Raw genomic sequence first — 26,609 nt, forward strand, 5'->3', positions numbered from 1 at the left:
TCAGGTACAGGTGAGGACAGGTGAGCTCGGGCACAGGCGAGGCTCCGGGACAGGTGAAGGTCCCACGTGGGCTGAGCTGGGGCACAGGTGAGGGGTCGGGACAGGTGAGGGGCTCCCCAATGGTTTAAGGTCCCCAAGGTGCCCCCAGGTGCCCCCAGGTGGGATTTACCTGCCCAGCCCCCCCCAGGTGCCCCCCAGGTGCCCCCAGGTGGGATTTACCTGCCCAGCCCCCCCCAGGTGCCCCCCAGGTGCCCCCAGGTGGGATTTACCTGCCCAGCCCCCCCCAGGTGCCCCCAGGTGCCCCCAGGTGCCGCCAGGTGGGATTTACCTGCCCAGCCCCCGCAGGTGCCCCCCAGGTGCCCCCAGGTGGGATTTACCTGCCCAGCCCCCCCCAGGTGCCCCCAGGTGGGATTTACCTGCCCAGCCCCCCCCAGGTGCCCCCAGGTGGGATTTACCTGCCCAGCCCCCCCCAGGTGCCCCCAGGTGGGATTTACCTGCCCAGCCCCCCGCAGGTGCCTCCCGGAGCTCTTGGGGGGCCCTTCCCGCTTTTCCCTGGAGCTGGCGCAGCCCCGCCCCTCCCCCCGCCCCTCCCCCCGCGGTCACTGCGGGGTCACTGCGGGGTCACCGCGGGGTCACTGCGGGGTCACCGCGGGGGGAGGGGCGCGCTGCGGCCCCAGCGCGGCCATGGCGGCTCCAGGTGCGCTCCGGGGCCCCGCCAGGTGCGCCCGGGGGCGGCTCCCGCTCACCTGGAGCCTCCTGGGGCTGCTCTACCTGGGCGGTGAGTGACGTCACGGGGGGCGCGGGGGGACGGGGGGGGATTGGGGGATTTTAGCCCCCCCAAAAATTGAGGGGTTTGGGTCTAACGTCGAGGGGGTTGGGTCTAAAATCGGGGGATTCGGGTCCAAAATTGAGGGATTCGGGTCCAAAATCGGGGGATTCGGGTCCAAAATCGCGGGATTTGACCCCAAAATTGAGGGGTTTGGCCCCAAAATTGAGGGGTTTGACCCCAAAATTGAGGGGCTTGGGTCCAAAATTGAGGGATTTGGGTGCAAAATTGAGGGGTTTGGGTCCAAAATCGGGGGATTTGGGCCCAAAATTGAGGGGTCTGACCCCAAAATTGAGGGGTTTGAGCCCAAAAGTGAGGGATTTGACCCGAGATTGAGGGGTTTGGGTCCAAAATCGGGGGATTTGAACTGAAATCTAGGCATTTGACCCCAAAATTGAGGGATTTGGGTACAAAATTGAGGGATTTGAGCCCTAAATTGAGAGGTTTGACCCCGAAATTGAGGGATTTGACCCGAGATTGAGGGGTTTGGGTCCAAAATCGGGGGATTTGGGTCCAAAACTGAGAGATTTGACGTGAAACTGAGGGATCTGAACTGAAATCGAGGGATTTGGCCCCAAAATCGGGGGATTTGGGTACAAAATTGAGGGATTTGACCCAAAATTGAGGGATTTGGGTCCAAAATCGGGGGATTTGACCTCAAATTTGAGGGGTTTGACCCCAAAATTGCAGGGTTTGGCCCCAAAATTGAGGGGTTTGGGTACAAAATTGAGGAATTGGACCCCAAAATTGAGAGGTTTGGCCCCAAAATTGAGTAATTTGACCTGAAATTGAGGGGTTTGGGTCCAAAATCGGGGGATTTGGGTCCAAAATTGAGGGGGTTGAGCCAAAAATTGAGTAATTTGACCCAAAATGGAGGGGTTGGCCCCAAAATCGGGGGATTTGGGCCCAAAATTGAGGGGTTTGAGCCCAAAATTGAGGGATTTGACCCGAAATTGAGGGGTTTGGGTCCAAAATCGGGGGATTTGAACTGAAATCGAGGCATTTGACCCCAAAATTGAGGGATTTCGGTACAAAATTGAGGGATTTGAGCCCTAAATTGAGAGGTTTGACCCCGAAATTGAGGGGTTTGAGCCCAAAATTGAGGGGTTTGGGTCCAAAATCGGGGGATTTGGGTCCAAAATTGAGGGGTTTGAGCCCAAAATTGAGGGGTTTGACCTGAAATTGAGGGGTTGGCCCCAAAATCGAGGGATTTGACCCCAAAATTGAGGGGTTTGGGTCCAAAATTTTGGGATTTGAGCCCAAAATTGAGGGATTTGAACTGAAATCGAGGGATTTGACCCCAAAATCGGGGGATTTGCCCCTGACATTGATGGATTTACCCTAAAATCAACATTTTTGGCCCCAGAATTGGCAGATTTTGCCCCTAAAATGGAAGGTTTTGCCCCCAAAATCAAAAGATTTTGCCCCAAATCGATGATTTTGCCCAAAAATCGCTGCAGTTTGCACTAAAATTGACAGATTTTGCCCCAAAATGGAAGCATTTAATCCCCAAATTGTAGGATTTGGCTCCATTTCGAAGGATTTCGCCCCCAAATCGATGGAATTTGGCCCAAAAATGACAGATTCTGTGCCCAAAATAACGGATTGTGGCCTGAAATTGAAGACTTTTACCCCAAAATTGTAGGATTTGACCCCAAAATTGGGGTATTTGACCCCAAAATTACCAGATTCTGCCCTAAAATTGAAGGATTTGCCCCAAAATCGAGGACTTTGAACCCAAATCCCAGATTTTACCCCCAAATTTGGAGCCTTCTGTCCCAAATCCAAACGTTTTTACCCCAAAATCGACGGATTTTGCCCCAAAATGAGGGACTTGGCCCTAAAATTGTTGGGTTTGCCCCAAAACTGAGAGATTTTACCCCAAACCTGAAGGATTTGGCCCCAAAATCCACGGATTTTGCCCCAAAACTGAGGGAATTCCCCCAAAATTGAGGGATTCTGCCCCAAAATTCAGGGATTTTCACCCAAAATTCTCGGATTTGCCCCCAAATCCGCGACTTTTCCCCCATCCAAGCTTCCCCCCCCAAAAAAAATCCCCATTTTTCACCCCAAAATCCAGAAATTCTCCCCAAATCCATCGGCTTTCCCGCTCCCCACCCCCCCCGATATTCCCAACCCCCCCCAAAATCGGGATTTCCCGCCATTCCCGCCCCTTTTTTCCGGGAATTCCGCGCCTCGGGGCCGCGGCGACCTCGGCCTTTGGAGCCCCGATCGATTTTTGGGGGCAAAATTCCCGATTTTGGCTCATTCCCGGCGCTCCGGGGCCTCCCGGGATTGCGCCACGCGCGGGCGACCTTCGGCCCCGGAGGCTTTGCCCGAATTTTCCCCAATTTCCCCCACAATTCCCGGGTTTCCCCCTTCCCCCCCTTTTTTCCCCAATTTTTTCCTCTTTCCCCCCTTTTTTCCCGACTTTTCCCCATTTTTCTCCTCCTTTTCCCTCATTTTCCCCCAATTTTCCTCAATTTTCCCCCAATTTTCCTCAATTTTCCCCAATTTCCTCCAATTCTCCCCCAATTTTCCTCAATTTTTCCCCCAATTTTCCCTCTCCCCCCTTTTTCCCCGATTTCCCCACAATTTTCCCTCATTTTCCCCAATTTTCCTCATTTTCCCCCAATTTTCCCCCAATTTCCTCCGATTTTTCCCAATTTCCCTCAATTTTTTCCCATTTTTCCCAATTTTCCTCAATTATTCCCCGATTTTCCCCTCTTTCCCCCCTTTTCCCCGATTTCCCCCCATTTTTCTCCTCCTTTTCCCTCATTTTCCCCCATTTTCTCCATTTTCCTCCAATTTTCCCCGATTTTCCTCAATTTCCCCAATTCTCCTCAAATTTTCCCCATTTTCCCAATTTTTCTCCTCCTTTTCCCACTTTTCCCCCACAATTCCCGGTTTTCCCCTCCCCCCTCCCCCCTCCCCCTTCCCCCCCTTTTTTCCCCAATTTTTTCCTCTTTCCCCCCTTTTTTCCCGATTTCCCCCATTTTTCTCCTCCTTTTCCCTCATTTTCCCCCAATTTTCCTCAATTTTTCCCCCAATTTTCCCTCTTCCCCCCTTTTTTCCCGATTTCCCCCATTTTTCTCCTCCTTTTCCCTCATTTTCCCCCAATTTTCCTCAATTTTTCCCCCAATTTTCCCTCTTCCCCCCTTTTTTCCCGATTTCTCCCCATTTTTCGCCTTATTTCCCCCACATTTTTCCCACAATTTTCCCTCATTTCCCCCAATTTCCTCCGATTTTTCCCCAATTTCCCTCAATTTTTTCCCATTTTTCCCCAATTTTCCTCAATTTCCCCCCAATTTTTCCCTTCCCCCCTTTTTCCCGATTTCCCCCCATTTTTCTCCTCCTTTTCCCACTTTTCCCCACAATTTTCCCCCCATTTTCCCCAATTTTCCTCAATTTTTCCCCACTTTTCCCCCACTTCCGTTCTCCCTTCCCCCCATTTTTTCCCCTCTTCCCCCCTTTTTTTTCCCATTTTCCCCCATTTCCCCCCACTTTTCTTCCCCTTTTCCCCATTTTCCCAATTTTTCTCCTCCTTTTCCCACTTTTCCCCCACAATTCCCGGTTTTCCCCCTTCCCCCCCTTTCCCCCCCCCCCAATTTTTTCCTCTTTCCCCCCTTTTTTCCTGATTTTCCCCATTTTTCTCCTCCTTTTCCCTCATTTTTCCCCAATTTCCCTCAGTTTTTCCCCAATTCCCCCAATTTTCCTCAATTTTTTTCCAATTTTTCCCTCTTCCCCCCCTTTTTCCCGATTTCCCCCCATTTTTCTCCTCCTTTTCCCACTTTTCCCCACAATTTCCCCCATTTTCTCACATTTTCCCTCATTTTCCCCAATTTTCCCCAATTTTCCTCAATTTTCTCTCACTTTTCCCCCCAATTTTCCCTCTTCCCCCCTTTTTCCTGATTTTTCCCTCATTTTCCCCAATTTCCTCCAATTTTCCCCAATTTTCCTCCAAATTTTCCCCAATTTTCCTCATTTTTCCAATTTTCCCCAATTTCCTTCAATTTTTTTCCCAATTTTCTCCAATTTTCCCCATTTTCCCCACATTTCCCCCAAATTTCCCCAATTTTCTCAATTTTTTTCCCAATTTTCCCCATTTTTTTCCCAATTTTCCCCATTTTCCCCCCTTTTCCGGCTTTTCCCCCACTTTTGTTCCCCTTTCCCCCTTTTCCCCAATTTTTCCTCTTCCCCCCCTTTTTCCCCCGATTCTTCCCCATTTTTCTCCTCCTTTTCCCTCGTTTTCCCCAATTTCCCCCAATTTTCCCCACTTCCCCCCTCACTTTTCCCTTTTCCCCTTTTTCCTCCGTTTTTCCCCAATTTTCCCCCATTTTCCCCATTTTTTCTCCACTTTTCCCGAACTTCCCCGAATTTCCCCCCATTTTTTGCCAATTTCCCCGTTTTTCCCTCATTTTCTCCCACCTTTCCCCACTTTTCCTCACTCCTGGGACTCACCTGGGCACACCCGGGCACACCTGAGCACACCTGGGCACACCCGGGCACACCTGAGCACACCTGGGCACACCTGGGCCACACCTGGGCACACCTGGGACGCTCCTGGGGCACACCCGGGCACACCTGAGCTCACCTGGGCACACCTGGGCCACACCTGGGCACACCTGGGACGCTCCTGGGGCACACCCGGGCACACCTGAGCTCACCTGGGCACACCTGGGCACACCTGCTCACACCTGGGGCACACACCTGGGCTCATCTGTGCTCACCTGGGCACACCTGGGCTCACCTGGGACACACCCAGACACACTTAGGCACACCTGGGGCACACCTGGGCACACCTGGAATACACCTGCTCACACCTGGGGCTCACCTGGGCTCACACCTGGGCACACCTGTGCACAGCTGGGCACACCTGGGCACACCCAGGGCACACCTGGGCACACCTGCTCACAGCTGGGACACAGCTGGGCTCACCTGGGCTCACCTGGGCACACACCTGGGCACACACCTGGGCACACCTGCGCTCACCTGTGCCAGGTGTGAGGGGCTCCCGCTGTCGTTGCAGGTTCGGCGCTGCCGCCGCTGCCGGCCCAGGTGCGCCTGGCCGGGGGCGCCACGCGCTGCGAGGGGCAGGTGCAGGTGGCACTGAACGGCACCTGGGCACACCTGTGCGAGCCCGGCTGGGGCCTGCCCGAGGCCCAGGTCACCTGTGCCCAGGTGCGCTGCGGCCGCGCCCTGGCGGCCCCCGGCGGCTCCCGCTTCGGGCCCGCGCGGGGCAGCACCTGGCCCGCAGGTGTGCGGTGCCAGGGCAGCGAGGGCGCGCTGGGCGCCTGCCAGGTGAGAGCCCTGGGCAACCTCACCTGCCCGCCGGGAGGCGCCGCCGCCGTGCTGTGCGCAGGTGAGGGGGGAGGGGCTCACCTGGGCAGGTGTGGGTGCCTCACCTGGGGGGGTCAGGTGAGGGGGGAGGGGCAGCTGGGGGGTCAGGGGAGAGGGGGAGGGGCTCACCTGGGCAGGTGTCGGTGCCTCACCTGGGGGGGATCAGGTGAGGGGGGAGGGGCACCTGGATGTGCCTCACCTGGGCAGTGTCAGTGCCTCACCTGAGGAGGTGTCGGTGCCTCACCTGAGGAGGTGTCGGTGCCTCACCTGGGCAGGTGTCGGTGCCTCACCTGAGAGGTGTCGGTGCCTCACCTGGGCAGGTGTCGGTGCCTCACCTGAGAGGTGTCGGTGCCTCACCTGGGCAGTGTCGGTGCCTCACCTGGGCAGGTGTCGGTGCCAGGTGGGCACGTGTCAGCACCTCACCTGTCAAGACCCCACACCTGGGCAGGTGTCAGCACCTCACCTGTCAGGACCCCACACCTGGACAGTCCCCAAACCCCCCCCCCGCCCGCACAGGTGCCCTCACCCCCCTGTCCCCCGCACCCCCCACAGGTGAGCAGCCGGAGGAGGGCCAGGTGCGCCTGGCCGGGGGCCCGCACAGGTGCGCGGGGCGCGTGGAGGTTTTCCACGCGGGCAGGTGGGGCACGGTGTGCGACGACGCGTGGGACATGGCGGACGCGCAGGTCACCTGCCGCCAGGTGCGCTGCGGGCCCGCGCTCTGGGCGCCAGGTGCGGCGCAGTTCGGGCGCGGCTCAGGTGTGATCTGGCTGGACGAGACCAACTGCACGGGCACGGAGCCGCACCTGGGCGCCTGCCCCGCGCGCACCTGGGGCCGCAACGACTGCTACCATGCCGAGGACGCCGGCGCCGTGTGCGCAGGTGAGCCCCGGCCGCAGGTGAGCGGAGCTGGGGGGAACCCCCCCCCAGGTAACCCCGGGGAGTGATGGGAGAGGGAATTGGGCTCACCTGGAGCTCACCTGTGCCAGGTGCGCCCATCCGGAAGGGTTTGGGGGTTGGTCCAGGTGTGCTCTGCACCTGTGGGGAGGTGAGGGGGGGGTGGGAGTTTGATCCTGGGGGCACCTGGGGAGTACCTGGGGGGTACCTGGGGCTTGTCTGGAGGTACCTGGGGGTATCCGAGGCTACCTGGGGATACCTGGAAGTGCCTGGGGGGTACCTCGGGGTCACCTGGGGGACACCTGGGGGTACCTGGGGTCACCTGGGGGACACCTGGGGGTACCTGGAGGGCACCTGGGAAGCCCCTGTGGGACACCTGGTGGTACCTGGGATGCACCTGGGGGTACCTGGGGGTACCTGGGATGCATCTGGGGGGCATCGGGGGGGCACCTGTGGGACACTTGGCGGTACCTGGGGGTACCTGGGGTTACCTGGGCATTACCTGGGGGTACCTGAGGGTACCTGGGATGCACCTGGGGTTACCTGGGCAGTACCTGGGGGTACCTGGAGGGGACACCTGGCGGTACCTGGGGGTGTCTGGGGGCACCTGGAGGGCACCCCTGTGCGACACCTGGCAGTACCTGGGGTTACCTGGGCATTACCTGAGGGTACCTGGGATGCACCTGGGGGTACCTGGGGTTACCTGGGAAGCCCCTGGGGGACACCTGGCGGTACCTGCGGCACCTGTCCCGTTCCAGACTCGCTGCTGCCGGAGCCGCCTCACCTGCGCCTGGCCGGGGGCTCGCACCGCTGCGCTGGCCGCGTGGAGCTGCTGCACCTGGGCAGGTGGGGCGGGGTCTGCGCGCACACCTGGGGCCCGCGGGAGGCTCAGGTGGTCTGCAGGCACCTGGGCTGCGGCAGCGCCCTGCCCGCCCCGCCCGCGGCCGCGCCCGACGCCGCACCTGGGCAGGTGTGGCTGGAGCAGGTGAGCTGCAGCGGCTCCGAGAGCGACCTGAGCCAGTGCCGGGCGGGGCCCTGGCGGGAGCGCACCTGTGCGGAGGGGGGCGTGGCCAGCGTGGTGTGCTCAGGTGGGTGTGACGTCATCCTCACCTGGGCAGGTGATGCGGGGGGAGGGGACTCAGGTGGGTGTGACGTCATCATCACCTGGGCAGGTGATGCGGGGGGAGGGTATTCGGGGGTGACGTCATCCTCATCTGGGCGAGGGGAAGGGGCTCAGGTGGGTGTGACGTCATCCTCACCTGGGCAGGTGACGCAGGGAGGGGGGGATGGGTCGGGGGTGCCCAGGTGGCTCTGGAGCCTCACCTGGGCAGGTAGCACCGGTAATACCGAGAGACAGGTGCGGTGCAAGCGGCCCCTGCCTCAGGGGGTGCCCAGGTGTGTTTTGGGGCCTCACCTGGCCAGGTCACACCTGTAACCCCCCCACCCCACCTGAACCCACCCCCAGCTCCCCTTCCACCCCTCCCAGCTAACCTGGGCCGTTACCTGAGCCCTCCCCTCACCTGTCCCGCTCCTCCCAGGTAACCCCTGGGCACACCTGAGCCCTCCCCTCACCTGTCCCACCCCCCCCCAGCTAACCTGGGCCGTTACCTGAGCGCGCCCCTCCCCGCAGGCTCGGCGCTGTCCAACCACAGCCAGGTGCGCCTCTCGGGCGGGCCAGGTGCGTGCGCGGGCCGCGTGGAGGTGCTGCACGCCGGCACCTGGGGCTCGGTGTGCGACGACACCTGGGCCTTCGCCGCCGCCGCCGTCGTGTGCCGCTACCTGGGCTGCGGCCAGGTGATCGCGGCCCCGCCCCGCGCGCGCTTCGGGCCCGGCCAGGGCCCCGTGTGGCTGGACGGGCTCACCTGCACAGGTGCGGAGGGGGCGCTGGACGAGTGCCGCCACAAAGGGTGGGGCGTGCACACCTGCGACCACAGCGAGGACGCCGGGGTGGTGTGCTCAGGTGAGCTCAGGTGGGCTCGGGAGTGGGTGTGCTCAGGTGTGCTCAGGTGGGCTCAGGTGGGAGTGGGTGGGCTCAGGTGGGCTCAGGTGAGAGCGGGTGGGCTCAGGTGAGCTCAGGTGGGCTCAGGTGGGAGTGGGTGGGCTCAGGTGGGCTCAGGTGAGGGCGGGTGGGCTCAGGTGAGCTCAGGTGAGAGCGGGTGGGCTCAGGTGAGCTCAGGTGGGCTCAGGTGGGAGTGGGTGGGCTCAGGTGGGCTCAGGTGAGGGCGGGTGGGCTCAGGTGAGCTCAGGTGGGCTCAGGTGAGAGTGGGTGGGCTCAGGTGAGCTCAGGTGGGCTCGGGTGAGAGCGGGTGGGCTCAGGTGGGCTCAGGTGGGAGTGGGTGGGCTCAGGTGAGAGCGGGTGGGCTCAAGTGGGCTCAGGTGGGCTCAGGTGAGCTCAGGTGGGGTCAGGTGGGCTCAGGTGAGTGCGGGTGAGCTCAGGTGAGAGCGGGTGGGGTCAGGTGGGGTCAGGTGAGCTCGGGTGGGCTCAGGTGGGCTCAGGTGAGAGCGGGTGGGGTCAGGTGGGGTCAGGTGAGCTCGGGTGTGCTCAGGTGGGCTCAGGTGAGAGCGGGTGGGCTCAGGTGAGCTCAGGTGAGAGCAGGTGGGCTCAGATGGGCTCAGGTGGGCTCAGGTGGGCTCAGGTGAGAGCAGGTGGGCTCAGATGGGCTCAGGTGGGCTCAGGTGGGCTCAGGTGAGAGCGGGTGGGTTCTCTCAGGTGAGAACCAGGTGGGCTGTGCACAAAGTCCCGCACCTGTCCCCTCCCCGTTCTCACCTGTCCCCTCTCACCTTTCCCCACTCACCTGTCCCCACTCACTTGTTCCACTCTCACCTGTCCCTCTCACCTGTCCCACACTCACCTGTCCCCCCTCACCTATCCCCCCTCACCTATCCCCTCTCACCTTTCCACTCTCACCTGTTACTCTCACCTGTCCCCTCTCACCTGTCTCACACTCACCTATTCCACTCATTTGTCCCACACTCACCTGTCCCCCCTCACCTGTCCCCTTTCACCTTCCCTTCTCACCTGTCCCCCTCACCTTCCCCCCTCACCTGTCCCCCTGTCCCTGCAGGTTCCGGCCTGGCTGACCTGGCTCACCTGCGCCTGGCCGAGGGCGCGCACAGGTGCGCCGGGCGCGTCCAGGTGCTGCACGAGGGGCGCTGGGGCGGGGTCTGCGCCCACACCTGGGACCTGGCGGCCGCGCAGGTGAGCTGCCGCCAGCTGGGCTGCGGCCCCGCCCTGGAGGCCTCCAAGGTGAGCGCGGGCGGCGAGGAGCTCACCTGGGTGGAGGCCGTCAGGTGCAACGGCACCGAGGGGAACCTGCTGGAGTGCCAGGTGCAGGTGTGGGGCGCCCCCCGCTGCCCCCACGCCACGGTCACCTGTGCGGCCCCAGGTGAGTCGGGGGTGATCCCCCCCCCCATCCACACGGCCCCGGGTCTCACCTGGGGGCTCCAGGTGAGTCAGGGCGCCCCCACAGGTGACCCCTCCCCCTCCCCGCGGCCCCGGGTCTCACCTGCAGGTTCCAGGTGCGTTCCTCACCTCGGGGTTACCTGAGGGCAGGTGAGGGGCTGGGGCGTCCCAGGGATTCCCAGTCCTGGCACACCTGGGCACACCTGGGGCACACCTGGGCACACCTGGGAACACCCGGGGCACAGCTGGGGGACAGCTGGGAACACTCGGGGCACACTTGGGGGACACCTGGGAACACCTGGGCACATTTGGGGGGCACGTGGGACACACCTGGGCACACCTGGGGCACACCTGGACACACGTGGGCACACCTGGGATACACCTGGGCACATTTGGGGTGCACCTGGGCACACCTGAGAACACCCAGGGAACACCCATGGCACACCTGGAACACACCTGGGTACTCCTGGGGCACACCTGGGCACCTTTGGGGCACAGCTGGGAACAACCAGGGAACACCCATGGCGCACCTGGACACACCTGGACACACCTGGGACACACCTGGGCACACCTGGGACACACCTGGGACACACCTGAGGCTCAGGTGTGACGTTGGACCAGGTTGGGTTGGTCCAACCTCAGAGCTCACCTGGGCATCCCCAGCCACACCTGCCCAGGTGCCTCCGAGCCCCGCCCATCCTGACCCCTGACCCACCTGCCCTCACCTGTCCTCACTCACTCACCTGTCCCATTCGGCCACGCCCAGCCGGGACTCGCCCACACCTGGGGTGAGCGCCGGGTGAGCGCACCTGCCCAGCTCGCCCGTGTGTTCCAGGTGAGGCCCCAGGTGCGACCCCAGCGCCCTCAGGTGTGACCTCCCTGCCCCCAGGTGCGGCCCCAGTGCCCCCAGGTGCGACCCCGCTGCCCTCAGGTGCAACCCCGACGCCCCCAGGTGAGCCCCAGGCGCCCCCAGGTGAGGCGAGCCCGGCCATCAACCCCCACCCCTGGATGAGCGGGTGGCCCCCGGCCAGGTGAGCGCACCTGCCCGCGTTCTCTGCGCCTTCCAGGTGAGCAGCCGGAGGAGGGCCAGGTGCGCCTGGCCGGGGGCCCGCACAGGTGCGCGGGGCGCGTGGAGGTTTTCCACGCGGGCAGGTGGGGCACGGTGTGCGACGACGCGTGGGACATGGCGGACGCGCAGGTCACCTGCCGCCAGGTGCGCTGTGGGTCCGCGCTCTGGGCGCCAGGTGCGGCGCGCTTCGGGGAGGGGGCGGGGCCCATCTGGCTGGACGGGCTCAGGTGCGCCGGCTCCGAGGAGCACCTGGCGCAGTGCCCCGCGCGGCCCTGGGGGGAGCACACCTGCAACCACGTGGAGGACGCCAGCGCCATCTGCTCAGGTGAGCGCCCAGGTGAGCCGCACCTGGCGCGGGGAGGGGTGGGGGGTGCGTGAGAGGGGGGCAGGTGGGGCAGGATGGGGGTGGCAAAAGGTGGGAGGGAAGGGCGCACCTGGGATCACCTGGGCTCACCTGGGCGCACCTGACCTCACCTGGGCTCACCAGGGCGCACCTGGGCTCACCTGAGCTCACCTGACCTTACCTGGGCGCACCTAGGCTCTGAAAATGCTTTTTTGTGCCCATTTTGGGGCCAAATCCCAAATCTGAGCGATCTCAGGTGAGCCCCGGTGAGGGAAGGAATGGCCCCCGTGCACCTGCCCCAGGTGAGGCCTCACCCGACTCACCTGAGGGCGCACCTGGCGCAGGTTCAGCACCTGGAGACGCCTTTGCACCCCAAACTTGAGGCCAATCCTTGGGGGAAAGCGACTTTGGCTTCCCCACACCTGCCCCACACCTGTCCCACACCTGTGCCCAGGTGACCCATCCCTGTCCCACACCTGCCCCACACCTGTCCTGTACCTGTCCCTCACCTATCCCTGCCCCACACCTGTCCCTGCCCCACACCTGTGCCCAGGTGACCTTTCCCTGTCCCACACCTGCCCCATACCTGTGCCCAGGTGACCCATCCCTGTCCCATCCCTATCCCACACCTGTGCCCAGGTGACCCTTCCCTGTCCCACACCTGTGCCCAGGTGACTCTGACCCCCACACCTGTGCCCAGGTGACCCATCCCTGCCCCACAGCTGTGGCCAGGTGACTCTGACCCCCACACCTGTGCCCAGGTGACCTTTCCCTGTCCCACACCTGCCCCACACCTGTGCCCAGGTGACCCATCCCTGTCCCACACCTGTGCCCAGGTGACCCATCCCTGCCCGACCCCTGCCCCTCCCGTTCGCAGGCTCGGGGCTGAGCGCGGTGCCCCAGGTGCGGCTCTCAGGTGCGCCGGACAGGTGCGCGGGGCGCGTGGAGGTGCTGCACGAGCACCTGTGGGGCACCGTGTGCGACGACACCTGGGACCTGCGGCACGCGCGGGTGATCTGCCGGCAGCTGGGCTGCGGCGCCGCGCTGGAGGCGCCAGGTGCGGCCAGGTACGGCCAGGGCACGGGGCCCATCTGGCTCGATGACGTCACCTGCACGGGCGACGAGAGGGATCTGTTCCAGTGCCCCGCCCGCGGCTGGGGCCAGCACAACTGCCACCATGGCGAGGACGCGGGCGTGGTGTGCGCAGGTGAGCGCGGGCAGGTGTGCGCAGGTGAGCGCGGGTGTGCATGGACAGGTGTGCACAGACAGGTGGGTATGGATAGGTGTGCACAGGTGAGCGCGGGTGTGCATGGACAGGTGTGCGCAGGTGGGTATGGACAGGTGTGTATGGACAGGTGTGCGCAGGTGAGCGGGGGTGTGCATGGACAGGTGTGCACAGACAGGTGGGTATGGACAGGTGTGCATGGACAGGTGAGCGTGGACAGGTGTGTGCAGGTGAGCATGGACAGGTGGGCACAGACAGGTGTGCATGGACAGGTGTGCGCAGGTGAGGTGGGGGGTCCCTTTAAGGCGGGCAGGGCAGGTGGGAGGAGCTTCCAGGAGCTCCCAGCCAGGTGCACACCTGGAGGGGCTCACGTGGAGGGGCTCACCTGGGTGTGCCCTTGCACACCTGGAGGTGCACACCTGGAGGTGCACACCTGGAGGGGCTCACCTGGAGGGGCTCACCTGGGTGTTCCCTTGCGCACCTGGAGGGGCTCACCTGGGTGTTCCCTTGCGCACCTGGAGGGGCTCACCTGTTCTCCCCCCGCAGGTAACTTCAGCTCAGGTGAGCTGCGGCTGGTGGCCGGGTCGCACCTGTGCGCAGGTAGGGTGGAGGTGCTGCACGAGGGCCAGTGGGGGACGGTCTGTGACGACGGCTGGGACATGAACAACGCCCAGGTGAGCACAGGTGGGGGCAGGTGAGGGTGGGGGGGACCAGGTGAAGTTAGGGAGGCTCAGGTGAGCTTGGGGGGGACAGGTGAGCCCTGGGGGGCCTCACGTGAGGGTTTGGGGGGGGTTCAGGTGTGTCCCCGTGCCGGCCAGGTGAGCTCAGGTGTGTCCCTGTGCCCCATAGATGAGCTCAGGTGAGCCCTGGGCACTCCCAGGCGAGCTCAGGTGTGTCCATGGCCGCTCAGGTGAACCCTGGGCACTCCCAGGTGAGCTCAGCTGTGCCCCTGTGCCCCATAGGTGAGCTCAGGTGAGCCCTGGGCACTCCCAGGTGAGCTCAGGTGTGTCCATGGCCCCCCAGGTGAGCTCAGGTGTGTTTTAAGCCTGCCCAGGTGAGCTCAGGCGTGCCTGGGCTCACTGCGGGGTGCGATTACCTGCCCGCAGGTGGTGTGCCGCCAGGTGGGCTGCGGGGTGGCGCTGGCGGCCCTGAGCCGCTCCCACTTCGGGGCGGCCTCGGGGCAGATCTGGCTGGACGAGGTCACCTGCGCGGGCAGCGAGCGGCACCTGGCGCAGTGCCGGGCCTCGGCCTGGGGCAGCAACAACTGCAACCACGGCGAGGATGCGGGCGTGGTGTGCGCAGGTGAGCGCAGGTGTGCACGGACAGGTGTGAACAGGTGTACACGGACAGGTGTACATGGACAGGTGTGAGCAGGTGTGCGCAGGTGTGCGTGGACAGGTGTGCACGGACAGGTGTGCACAGACAGGTGTGCACAGGTGAGCGCAGATGTGCACGGACAGGTGTGAACAGGTGAGCGCAGGTGTGCACAGACCCGTGTGAACAGGTGTGAACAGGTGTGCATGGGCAGGTGTGAACCGGTGTGTGCAGGTGAACGCAGGTGTGCATGGACAGGTGCATGCAGGCGAGCATGCACAGGTGTGCATGGACAGGTGTGAACAGGTGACTGCAGGTGTGAATCGACAGGTGTGCATGGACAGATGTGCACGGACAGGTGTGAACAGGTGACTGCCAGTGTGCATGGACACGTGTGCATGGACAGGTGTGCACAGACAGGTGTGCACGGATAGGTGTGCACAGGTGAGCAGAGGTGTGCACGGACAGGTGTGCATGAACAGGTGTGTGCAGGTGAGTGCAAGTATGAAAGGACAGGTGTGTGCAGGTGTGAGCAGGTGTGAGCAGGTGAGCACTGGTGTGCATGGACAGGTGTGCACAGGTGTGAGCAGGTGTGCACAGGTGTGCATAGCCTCACCTGCCCCTCACCTGCCCCTCATCTTCCCTCACCTGCCCCTCCCCTGTGCTGCCCCTCCCCCGGCAGACCCCCGCTCCCCGGCCACGCGCGCACCTGTGCAGGAGGAGGAGGAGCCGTTCCAGGTGCGCTTGGCCGGCGGCCCCGGCAGGTGCGCGGGGCGGGTGGAGGTGCTGCACCTGGGCAGGTGGGGCACCGTGTGCGACGACACCTGGGACCTGGCGGACGCGCGGGTCACCTGCCGGCAGCTGGGCTGCGGCACCGCCGTCAGCGCACCTGGCCACGCCCGCTTCGGCCGGGGACCCGACCCCATCTGGCTGGACCAGGTGCACTGCACAGGTGAGGAGCTCACCTTGGCCCAGTGCGGCCACCGGTCCTGGGGCGAGCACAACTGCGGGCACAGCGAGGACGCCAGCGCCGTCTGCACAGGTGAGCGCTGGGGGGGGCAGGTGGGTGCTGGGGGGGCTCAGGTGAAGCTGGGGGGGACAGGTGAGGGCTGGGAGGGGGCAGGTGGGTGCTGGGGGGGCTCAGGTGGGGCTGCAGGGGATAGGTGGGGCAGGGGATGCTCAGGTGGGTCCTTGGGGGTGCTCAGGTGGGTCCTTGGGGGTGCTCAGGTGGGTCCTTGGGGGGTGCTCAGGTGGGTGCTGGGGATGCTCAGGTGGGTCTGGGGATGCTCAGGTGTGTCCTTAGGGGTGCTCAGGTGGGTCTCGGGATGCTCAGGTGTGTCCTTGGGGGTGCTCAGGAGGGTGCTGGGGTGACCAGGTGTGCCCAGGAGGGTGCTGGGGGTGCCCAGGTGTGTCCTTGGGCATGCTCAGGTGGGTGCTGGGGTGCCCAGGTGTGCCCAGGTGCGCCCAGGTACCACCCGGTCGTGGCAATTCCACGACATCTCCGGGCACCTGCGTGGGGGGAGGCGCACCCCAGGTGTGCCCAGGTGTGCCCTGACCCTCCCCCTGCCCCCGCAGGTGCGGACCCCTCCCCGGTGCGGCTGCAGGGCGGCCCCGGGCCCTGCGCGGGGCAGGTGCAGGTGCTGCACAACCGCACCTGGCACCAGGTGTGCGGGCACCGCTGGGGCCTGCCCGAGGCGCAGGTGGTGTGCAGGCAGGTGGGCTGCGGGCCCGCCCTCAGCGCACCTGTGGGGCCGCACCTGCCCGCGGGGGGCGCGGGGCTCCTGCAGGGCCTCACCTGTGAGGGCTCCGAGTCGCAGCTCCTCGAGTGCCTGCGCAGGCAGACGCGGCTGGGCACCTGCGGCGCAGGTGGGGCCGCGGGTGTGGTCTGTGCCATGCCCACAGGTGAGCGCGGGGGGGCGCGGAGGGGCTCAGGTGGGCCACAGGTGTGGGGGAGGGGCTCAGGTGGGCCACAGGTGTGGGGGAGGGGCCCAGGTGAGGGACAGGTGTGGGGGAGGGGATCCAGGTGAGCCCCAGGTGTAGGAAAGGAATCAAAGCAGAAGTCAGGTGAGGGAAAGAGGTGGGACAGGTGTGAAGGGAGGGGAACAGGTGTGAAAGAGGAGCCAGGACAGGTGAGAAGAGTTAAACCAGGACAGGTGAGAAAGGTGGGACAGGTGAGAAGCAAATGGGGCAAACAGGTGAGGAGGTGAAGGCAGCACAGGTGAGAGGGTGAAGGTGGCTCAGGTGAGGAGATGAAGGTAGCACAGGTGAGAAGGTGAAGGTAGGTCAGGTGTGAAGGTAGCACAGGTGAGCAGGTGAAGATAGCTCAGGTGAGAGGGTGAAGGCAGCACAGGGGAGGAGGTGAAGGCAGCACAGGTGAGAGGGTGAAGGTGGCTCAGGTGAGGAGATGAAGGCAGCACAGGTGAGAGGGTGAAGGTGGCTCAGGTGAGGAGATGAAGGTAGCACAGGTGAGAAGGGCCGAGGGCTCCTCCCGTGACCCCCCCGCCCTCACCTGTCCCCCCCCCAGGTGCGTCCCCGTCCTGTGCGTACCTGGTGGCGCTGCTGGTGCTGCTGACGTCACTGAGCGGGGCCCTGCTCTGGCTCACCTTGCGGGCCAGGTGTGTCACAGGTGAGTCCTGCACCTGCCCCGGCCCCTGGCACGGCCGGCTGACAGCCAGGTGGCACCAGGTGATGCCAAGTGGCACCAGGTGACACCAGGTGTGTCCCCAGCTCACCTGGATGCCCCGAGGGCCCCCGGCTCCATTTACCTGCCCAGGAGGGCCCCACCTGGCGAGGCCGATGCGCTGCAGCTGATGGACGACGCCCCCTGAGCTCACCTGAGCAGCTCACCTGGCGGTGCTCACCTGGCACCTGGAGCCCCTTACCTGAACCCTCACCTGGAACTTTTCACCTGGATCCTCTCACCTGAACCCCTCACCTGGAATTTCTCACCTGGATCCTCTCACCTGGAACCTCTCACCTGGATCCCCTCATCTGAACCCTCACCTGGATCCTCTCACCTGGGACCTCTCACCTGGATCCTCTCACCTGGAGCTTCTCACCTGGATCCCCTCACCTGAACCCTCACCTGGAATTCCTCACCTGGATCCCCTCACCTGGATCCCCTCACCTGGAACCTCACCTGTAACCCCTCACCTGAATCCTCTCACCTGGAATTCCTCACCTGGATCCCCTCACCTGGATCCCCTCACCTGGATCCTCACCCGGCCCCTGCCCCGCCCCCGGCAGCCCCCGCAGGGCTCAGGTGCTGCTGCACACCTGGGCCAGGTGAATAAATTCAAAAGGGCTCTGGACCCTCCAGGTGCGACAGGTGTGGAGTTCTTGGGGGTCCTGAACTCTGCAGGTGGGACAGGTGTGAGTTTGGGGGTCCCTGACTCCCCCAGGTGTGGATTTGGGGGGTCCTGAGCCCCCCAGGTATGAATTTGGGGAGTCCCAACCCTCCAGGTGTGAATTTGGGGGTTCCTGACTCCTCCAGGTGTGAATTTGGGGGTCCCAACCCTCCAGGTGTGAATTTGGGGGTTTCTGACTCCTCCAGGTGTGAATTTGGGGGTCCCAACCCTCCAGGTGTGAATTTGGGGGGTCCCAGCACCCCAGCTGTGAATTTGGGGGTTCCTGACTCCCCCAGGTGTGAATTTGGGGAGTCCCAATCCCCCAGGTGAGGATTTTGGGGGGTCCCAGCCCCCCAGGTGTGAATTTTGGGGGGGTCTCTCCCTCCCCCACCCGTCCGCTGACTCCGGCCCCGAAGCGCCAGGTGGGACTCAGGTGAGACCGGTGATGACGTCATCAATTAACCATCGTTTAATGAGTTACTCAGGTGTGCCCCGCCCCCACCCCCAGCGCTACAGGTACCGCCCGGAAAGATGAGACAGGTGAGCCCAAGTGTGCCCAGGTGAACCCCAGGTGTGCCCCAGCTGTGCTCAGACGTGCCCAGGTGAGCCCCAGGTGTGCCCAGGTGAGCTCAGATGTCCCCAGGTGAAGCTCAGGTATGCCCCAGGTGCCCCCAGGTGTGCCCAGGTGTGCCCAGGTGAGCCCAAGGTGAGCTCAAGTGAGCCTCAGGTGAACCCCAGATGTGCCCCAGGTGTGCTCAGATGTGTCCAGGTGAGCTCAGGTGAGCCCCAGGTGTGCCCAGGTGAGCTGAGGTGAAACCCAGGTGTGCCCAGGTGTCCCCAGTTGTGCCCCAGGTGAGCCCAGGTGTGCCCCAGGTGAACCCCAGGTGTGCTCAGGTGAGCTGAGGTGAACCCCAGGTGTGCCCAGATGTGCCCAGGTGTGCTCAGGTGTCCCCAGGTGAGCCCAGGTGTCCCCAGTTGTGCCCCAGGTGAGCCCAGGTGTGCCCCAGGTGTGCTCAGGTGCACTGTCCCTGTCCCATTGTCCAAGGGGAACAAATCCAGGCCCCGGGAAGGCCCCGCCCCATCCAGGTGTGCACCTGGAGTGCCCCAAAATCCAGGTGAGTCCAGCCTCAGGTCCCCCAGTCCCGACTGGGAGGGGCTCTGCAGCTCCAGGTGAGGGCTCAGGTGAGGCATCGCAGTTCTGGGGTCACACCTGGCCACAGGTGCACCCTGGGGGTCCCCAGGTCCTTTTCCAATGCTGGTGACATCACAGCTCAGGTGTGGCCGTGCTGGGACCCCCCACCTGCGGCTCAGGTGCTGCCGATTTTGGGGTCCACACCTGTCCTGGAGCCCCTCACCTGCGGCTCAGGTGTCGCTGTCCAGGTGCTGCAGCTTTTTGGGGTCCACACCTGTCCAGGGTCACAGGTACAGGGTGCCCTCACCTGTGGCTCAGGTGTCGCAGTTCAGGTGGTGCTGCTGCAGCTTTTTGGAGCCCACACCTGTCCTGGGGTGCAGATCCAGAGTCCCCTCACCTGTGGCTCAGGTGCTTCAGGTGTTGCTGCTGCAGCTTTTTGGGGTCCAATGCACATTTTTAGGGTCCTCACCTGTCCGGGGTCACAGATCTGGGGTTCCCACACCTGCGGCTCAGGTGTCGCAGTTCAGGTGTTGCCGCTGCAGCTGTTTGGGGTCCACGGGAGATCTTTGGGGTGCACACCTGGCTGATACTGGGGGTCCTCTCACCTGGGCCTTCATCCATGGGGCTCAGGTGCTTCAGGTGATGCTGCTGCAGCTTTTTGGGGTCCAATGCACATTTTTGGGGTCTGCACCTACCCGGGGTCACAGATACAAAGTCCCTTCACCTGCGGCTCAGGTGTCGCAGTTCAGGTGTTGTTGCTGCAGCTTTCTGGGGTCCATAGCATATTTTTGGGGTCCATAGCACATTTTTAGGGTCCACACCTGTCTGAGGTCACAGGTACAAAGTCCCCACACCTGCGGCTCAGGTGTCGCAGTTCAGGTGTTGCCGCTGCAACTTTTTGGGGTCCACGGGAGATCTTTGGGGCGCACACCTGGCTGATACTGGGGGTCCTCTCACCTGGGCCTTCATCCACGGGGCTCAGGCGCTTCAGCTGACGGTGCCACACCTTTCTCACCCCCGCGCCCATCCGGGGCCCCTCTCAGGTGTCGCGGTGCACGCGCTGGTGCTGCAGCAGGTTGGAGGGGTGCGCGAAGCCCTTGGCGCACACGCCGCACTTGTAGGGCGTCTCTCCCGTGTGCACCTTCTCGTGCACGGCCAGGTAGGCCAGGTCCTTGAAGAACTTGTGGCAGTGGCTGCACTGGTGCGGCCGCTCCTGGCTGTGCACGCGCCGGTGCTGCAGCAGCAGCGAGGGCCGCGCGAAGGCTTTGCCGCAGGCCTCGCACCTGTAGGGCCGCTCGCCCGTGTGCGCCCGCTGGTGGATGGCCAGGTAGGACGACTGCTTGAAGGCCTTGCCGCAGGTGCGGCAGGCGAAGGGGCGCTCGCCCGTGTGCACGCGCTCGTGCGAGGCCAGCGCGTTGCTCTGCTTGAAGGCCTTGCCGCAGAGCGCGCAGCGGAAGGGGCGGTCGCCCGTGTGCACGCGCTCGTGCACCTTCAGGCTGTGGCCGTAGGTGAAGCGCTTGCCGCAGACGCCGCAGGTGTGCGGCTTGTCCTGGCAGTGCTGCCGCCGGTGCAGCAGCAGCGCGTTGGCCGCCGGGAAATCCTTGCCGCACTCGCCGCAGCGGAAGGGTTTCTCGGCGCCCAGGTGGGTCAGGGCGTGGCGCTGGCGCTCGTAGGGCGTTTTGAAGCCCTTGGCGCACCTGGGGCAGGTGAAGGGGCGCTCGCCGCTGTGGATGCGCCGGTGCTCCTGCAGGTTGGAGGAGCGCTTGAAGCGCTTCCCGCACAGGTCGCAGCGGTGCGGCCGCTCCTCCGTGTGCACCAGCCCGTGGCTCTTGAAGTCCGAGTGGCGCTTGAAGGTGGCCTGGCACAGGTGGCAGGTGTAGGGCCGCGCCTCGGTGTGCACCACCTCGTGGCTCAGCAGCTCCCAGGCGCGCTTGAAGCCCTTGTGGCACACGGGGCACTGGAAAGGCTTCTCGGCCACGATCACCTGCCGGATCTCCAGGTGAGGCGGCAGCTCCTCCTCCTCCTCCTCCTCCTGCTCCTCCTCTTCGGCCTCGGCCTCGCCCGGCGCGCCCGCGCGGCCGCCCAGCACCAGCTTGGCCGTGGAGTAGACGCCGCGCTCGTCGATGAGCTGCACGAAGCCGGGCGTGGCGCCCGCGGCGCCGGCCGGGGCCTCCAGCGCGGCGCTCACCTGGCCCGGCTCACCTGGGCGGCCCCACAGCGCCCGCGGGGGCTCCCCGTGGGACGGGCCCGGCTCCTCCGGCGCCCGGCGCGGCCGCAGGTACAGGCGGGGCTGGGGCCGGCTGCCCGAGGCCTCACCTGGAGCGGGGCGCACCTGGAGGGCTCCCCCCGGCTCCTCCTGCTGCTCTTCATCATCACCTGGGGCTTCCTCATCACCCGGATCCTCTTCACCTGCATCATCTTCATCACCTGCTTCTTCCTCCTCACCTGGTTCTTCACCGGGTTCTTCCTCACCTGGTTCCTCCTCCTCACCTGCTTCTTCCTCACCTGGCTCTTCCTCCTCACCTGGTTCTTCACCGGGTTCCTCCTCCTCACCTTGTTCTTCCTCTTCCTCCTCCTCCTCCTCGTCCCCTTCGGAGAGGGGGGGGATCCCCTGGGGAAAGGGGGGGTCGCAGCCCCGCAGCCCCTCCATGGCCGCAGCTGGAAAAGCGGGAATGGGGACAAGTGAGGAATGGGGAATTCCCTTGGGAATCTCGCCAGGATGGATTTGGGGATTGCCTGCTTTTGGTGGTCCCCAAATTGGGGATCCCAGCCCGGAGTGGGATTTGGGGATCCCTTTGGGAATTCCCTGAGCTGGATTTGGGGATCCCTTTGGAACCCCCCAGGTGTGGATTTTGGGATTCCCTTGGAAACCCCCTGGCTGGATTTGGGGATCCCTTTGGGAATTCCCGGAGCTGGATTTGGGGATCCCTTGAGTTGAATTTTGGGATCCGTTTGGGAATTCCCTGAGCCGGATTTGGGGAATCCTGGGAACGCCCTAAACCAGATTTGGGGCTCCCCTTGGAATCCCCCTGGCTGGATTTGGGGATCTCTTTGGGAATTCTCTGAGCTGGATTTGGGGATCCCTTGAGTTGAATTTTGGGGTTCCTTTGGGAATTCCCTGAGCTGCATTTGGGGATCCCTTTGGGAACCCCTGGAGCTGGATTTGGGAATCTCCTCAAGCATCTCCTGAGCTGGACTCGGGGATCCCCTGGGAACCCCCTAAACTGGATTTAGGGATCCCTTTGGGACCCCCCAGGGCTGGATTTGGGAATCCCCTCGAGGACCCCCCCGGGATGAGCTTGGGGGATCCAAAGAACCCAAGGAACAAGGAAAAATCTGGGAATTGGGTGGAACTGGGGGGAATTGGTGGGAATTGGGGGGGAATTGGGGAGAATTGGGGGGAATTGGGGAGAATTGGGGAGAATTGGGGGGAATTGGGGAGAATTGGGGGAATTGGGGGAATTGGCGGGAATTGGGGGGAATTGGCGGGAATTGGGGGGAATTGGGGGGGAACTGGGGGAATTGGGGGGAATTGGGGAGGAATTGGGGAGGAACTGGCGGGAATTGGGGGGAACTGGGGAGGAATTGGCGGGAATTGGGGGGAATTGGGGAGGAATTGGGGAGGAATTGGCGGGAATTGGGGAGGAATTGGGGGAATTGGGGGGGAATTGGGGAGGAATTGGCGGGAATTGGGGGGGAATTGGGGGGGAATTGGGGGGAATTGGGTGGGAATTGGGGGGGAATTGGGGAGAATTGGGGGGAATTGGGGAGAATTGGGGAGAATTGGGGGGAATTGGGGAGAATTGGGGGAATTGGGGGAATTGGCGGGAATTGGGGGGAATTGGCGGGAATTGGGGGGAATTGGGGGGGAACTGGGGGGAATTGGGGGGAATTGGGGAGGAATTGGGGGAATTGGGGGGGAATTGGGGAGGAATTGGCGGGAATTGGGGGGGAATTGGGGGGGAATTGGGGGGGAATTGGGGAGGAATTGGGGGGGAATTGGCGGGAATTGGGGAGGAATTGGGGGAATTGGGGGGGAATTGGGGAGGAATTGGCGGGAATTGGCGGGGAATTGGCGGGAATTGGGGAGGAATTGGCGGGAATTGGAGGGAATCGGGGGGAACTGGGGGGAATTGGGGGGAACTGGGGGAAATTGGGAATTGGGGGAATTGGGGAGAATTGGGGGGGAATTGGGGCAGTTCCGGGTGGGGCTGGATCCTGAAGCGCCACCAGGGAAAGGAGGCCCCGGGATTGGAATTCCGGGAATTCCAAAGGGTTGAGGTGGTCACAAGGGACCTTGAGGTGGCCATGAGGGACCCCGAGGTGGCCATAAGGGACCCTGGGGTGGCCATGAGGGATCCCGGGGTGGCCATGAAGGAGCCCAGAGTAGCCATCAGTGACCCTAAGGTGGCCATGAATGGCCACAAGGGACCCCGGGGTGGGCACGAGGGACCCCAGGGTGGCCATGAGGGACCCTGAGGTGGCCATGAGGGAGCCCAGGGTGGCCAGGAGGGATCCTGGGGTAGCCATGACACTGGGGGCACTGGGGGGATGCTGGGGGACATTGGGGGGGCACTGGGAACACTGGGAGCACTGAGGGATACTGGGGGATACTGGGGGGCACTGGGGGGGCACTGGGAGCACTGGGAGCTCTGGGATCACTGGGGGAGCACTGGGAGCACTGGGAGCACTGGAGGGGCACTGGGAGCACTGGGGGGGCACTGGGAGCACTAGGGGCACTGGGAGCACTGGGGGGGCACTGGGAGCACTAGGGGCACTGGGAGCACTAGGGGCACTGGGGGGGCACTGGGATCACTGGGATCACTGGGAGCACTGGGAGCTCTGGGGGGGCACTGGGAGCACTGGGGGGCACTGGGAGCACTGGGGGAGCACTGGGAGCACTGGGATCACTGGGGGGCACTGGGATCACTGGGGGGCACTGGGGGCACTGGGGGGACACTGGGGGCACTGGGAGCTCTGGGGGGGCACTGGGGGGGCACTGGGAACTCTGGGAGCACTGGGGGGGCACTGGGGGGGCACTGGGAGCACTGGGAGCTCTGGGGGGGCACTGGGAGCACTGGGATCACTGGGGGGCACTGGGGGCACTGGGGGGCACTGGGGGCACTGGGAGCACTGGGGGGGCACTGGGAGCACTGGGGGCAGCGGCTGCGGGGCCAACGGGAGCAGAGCCCCCCCGGCTGCAGAACTGGGGACAAAAGCGCCGGGTTTGGGTTAAATCGGGTGCTAATGAATATGCAAATGATTCATTAGCATCTCATTAGCGACGTGCAGGGATTGGGGGGGGGGGGGGCGGAGATTCCTGCTGGAGGATCCTGGGAGGGGATTTGGGATCCCTGGGATGGGATTTGGGATTTGGGATCCCTGGGAGGGGATTTGGGAATTCCCGGGGCCGGGATTTGGGATCTCCCGAGGGAGATTCGGGATCCCCTTGGGAACGCCCTGAGCTGGGACCGGGGATCCCCAGGACACTCACCCAGTACAGCCCAGTACGGCCCAGTACGGCCCAGTACGGCCCAGTACGGCCCAGTGCAGCCCAGTGCGGCCCAGTACAGCCCAGTGCAGCCCAGTGCAGCCCAGTGCAGCCCAGTGCCTCCCAGTACGGCCCAGTGCAGCCCAGTGCAACCCAGTACGGCCCAGTACGGCCCAGTACAGCCCAGTGCCTCCCAGTACAGCCCAGTGCAGCCCAGTACGGCCCAGTACAGCCCAGTACAGCCCAGTACGGCCCAGTACAGCCCAGTGCCTCCCAGTACAGCCCAGTGCCTCCCAGTACAGCCCAGTGCAGCCCAGTACGGCCCAGTACAGCCCAGTACAGCCCAGTACGGCCCAGTACAGCCCAGTGCCTCCCAGTACAGCCCAGTGCAGCCCAGTACGGCCCAGTGCAGCCCAGTACGGCCCAGTACAGCCCAGTGCCTCCCAGTACAGCCCAGTACAGCCCAGTACGGCCCAGTACGGCCCAGTGCAGCCCAGTACAGCCCAGTGCAGCCCAGTGCCTCCCAGTACAGCCCAGTGCCTCCCAGTACAGCCCAGTACAGCCCAGTGCAGCCCAGTATGGCCCAGTCCGGTCCAGTACAGCCCAGTGCCGCCCAGTGCCTCCCAGTGCAGCCCAGTACAGCCCAGTGCCTCCCAGTACAGCCCAGTATGGCCTTCCAGTCCCTCCCAGTTCCCCCCAATCCCCTCCCAGTCCCCCCAGCGCACCCCAGTCCCTCCCAGTCCATCCCAGTCCCCCTAATCCCCTCCCAGTCCCCTCCAGTCCCTCCCAGTCCCCCCCAATCCCCTCCCAGTCCCCCCCAATTCCCCCCAGTCCCCCCCAATCCCCTCCCAGTCCCTCCCAGTCTCTCCCAGTTCTCACCGAGCGCCGCCACCGCCCCCGGAGCCGCTTCCGGCCGCGCTCGCCCGCGGTGACGTCACTTCCGGAAAGGGCGGGGCTGGGAGGGAGCGCGGGGAACTGGGAGGGACTGGGATGGACTGGGAGAGACTGGGGGGGGACTGGGAGAGACTGGGAGGCACTGGGCCGTACTGGGAGAGCACTGGGCTGCACTGGGAGGCACTGGGACGTACTGGGCTGTACTGGTCTGTACTGGGAGGCACGGGGCTGTACTGGGAGGTACTGGGCTGTACTGGGCCGTACTGGGAGGTACTGGGCTGTACTGGGAGGCACTGGGCTGTGCTGGGCCGCACTGGGCTGTACTGGGCTGTACTGGGAGGCACTGGGAGGGCACTGGGCTGTACTGGGTTGTACTGGGTTGTACTGGGAGGTACTGGGCTGTACTGGGAGGCACTGGGCTGTGCTGGGCTGCACTGGGCTGCACTGGGCTGCACTGGGCTGCACTGGGCTGTACTGGGCCGCACTGGGCTGTACTGGGCTGTACTGGGAGGCACTGGGAGGGCACTGGGCTGTACTGGGCTGTACTGGGAGTTACTGGGCTGTACTGGGAGGCACTGGGCCGTACTGGGCCGTACTGGGCTGCACTGGGCTGCACTGGGCTGTACTGGGCTGCACTGGGCCGTACTGGGCCGTACTGGGCCGTACTGGGCTGCACTGGGCTGTACTGGGCTGTACTGGGCCGTACTGGGCTGTACTGGGCCGCACTCCAGGTGTTCCAGACCTTTCCCGAGGGTGTCCAAGCCCCTCCCCAGTTTCCCATCCCCCCCCCCCCAATCAATCCCATCCCATCCCATCCCATCCCATCCCATCCCATCCCCCCTATCCCATCACATAAATCCCATAATTCCCATCCCATTCCCATCCCTTCCATCCCATCAATCCCATCAATCCCATCCCATCCCATCCCATAAATCCCATCCATCCCATCCCCCTCCATCCCATCCCATCCAATCCCATCGCATCCCATCTCATAAATCCCATCAATCCCATCCCATCAATCCCATCCAATCCCATTCCATCTCCCCCATCCCATAAATCCCATCCCATCCCCCCATCCCATCCCATCAATCCCATCAATCCCATCCCCCCCATCCCATCCAATCCCATCAATCCCATTCCCATCCCATTCCCCCTATCCCATCCCATCAATCCCATCCCGCTCCCCCATCCCCCCCATCCCATCAATCCCATTAATCCCATCCCATTCCCATCCCCCCCATCCCATCAATCCCATTAATCCAATCCCATTCCCATCATTCCCATCAATCCCATTAATCCAATCCCATTCCCACCCCCCCATTCCCATTCCC

The 26,609-nt window shown here is 63.5% G+C and overlaps 2 protein-coding genes across 2 annotated transcripts; one reads left to right on the plus strand and one right to left on the minus strand.

Annotated features, from left to right (window-relative positions):
- Nucleotides 1-684: 684 nt before the first annotated feature.
- On the plus strand, nucleotides 685-17,242 carry LOC309583976 (scavenger receptor cysteine-rich domain-containing protein DMBT1-like; the record flags this gene model as incomplete). The annotated part of the gene is made up of 15 exons (XM_082299865.1): nucleotides 685-778; nucleotides 5,856-6,188; nucleotides 6,719-7,045; nucleotides 7,819-8,202; nucleotides 8,652-9,020; nucleotides 10,126-10,446; nucleotides 11,353-11,436; nucleotides 11,531-11,857; nucleotides 12,753-13,082; nucleotides 13,647-13,774; nucleotides 14,207-14,402; nucleotides 15,097-15,456; nucleotides 15,990-16,280; nucleotides 16,939-17,040; nucleotides 17,142-17,242. The coding sequence occupies 15 exons, from the start codon at nucleotides 685-687 to the stop codon at nucleotides 17,240-17,242; spliced, it is 3,747 nt and encodes a 1,248-aa protein (XP_082155991.1).
- Nucleotides 17,243-18,300: 1,058 nt separating this feature from the next.
- Nucleotides 18,301-25,296, minus strand: LOC309583938 (uncharacterized protein). Its single transcript, XM_082299827.1, has 2 exons — nucleotides 25,264-25,296; nucleotides 18,301-21,551 (listed from the first exon to the last, which is right to left on the minus strand). Exon 2 carries the CDS (start codon nucleotides 21,541-21,543, stop codon nucleotides 19,933-19,935), a length of 1,611 nt encoding a protein of 536 aa, XP_082155953.1. The 5' UTR covers nucleotides 21,544-21,551; nucleotides 25,264-25,296; the 3' UTR covers nucleotides 18,301-19,932.
- Between the last annotated feature and the right edge of the window lie 1,313 nt (nucleotides 25,297-26,609).

This window comes from Coloeus monedula (genome assembly GCF_965178545.1).
Source record: "Coloeus monedula genome assembly, chromosome: 34".
Lineage (NCBI taxonomy): Eukaryota > Metazoa > Chordata > Aves > Passeriformes > Corvidae > Coloeus > Coloeus monedula.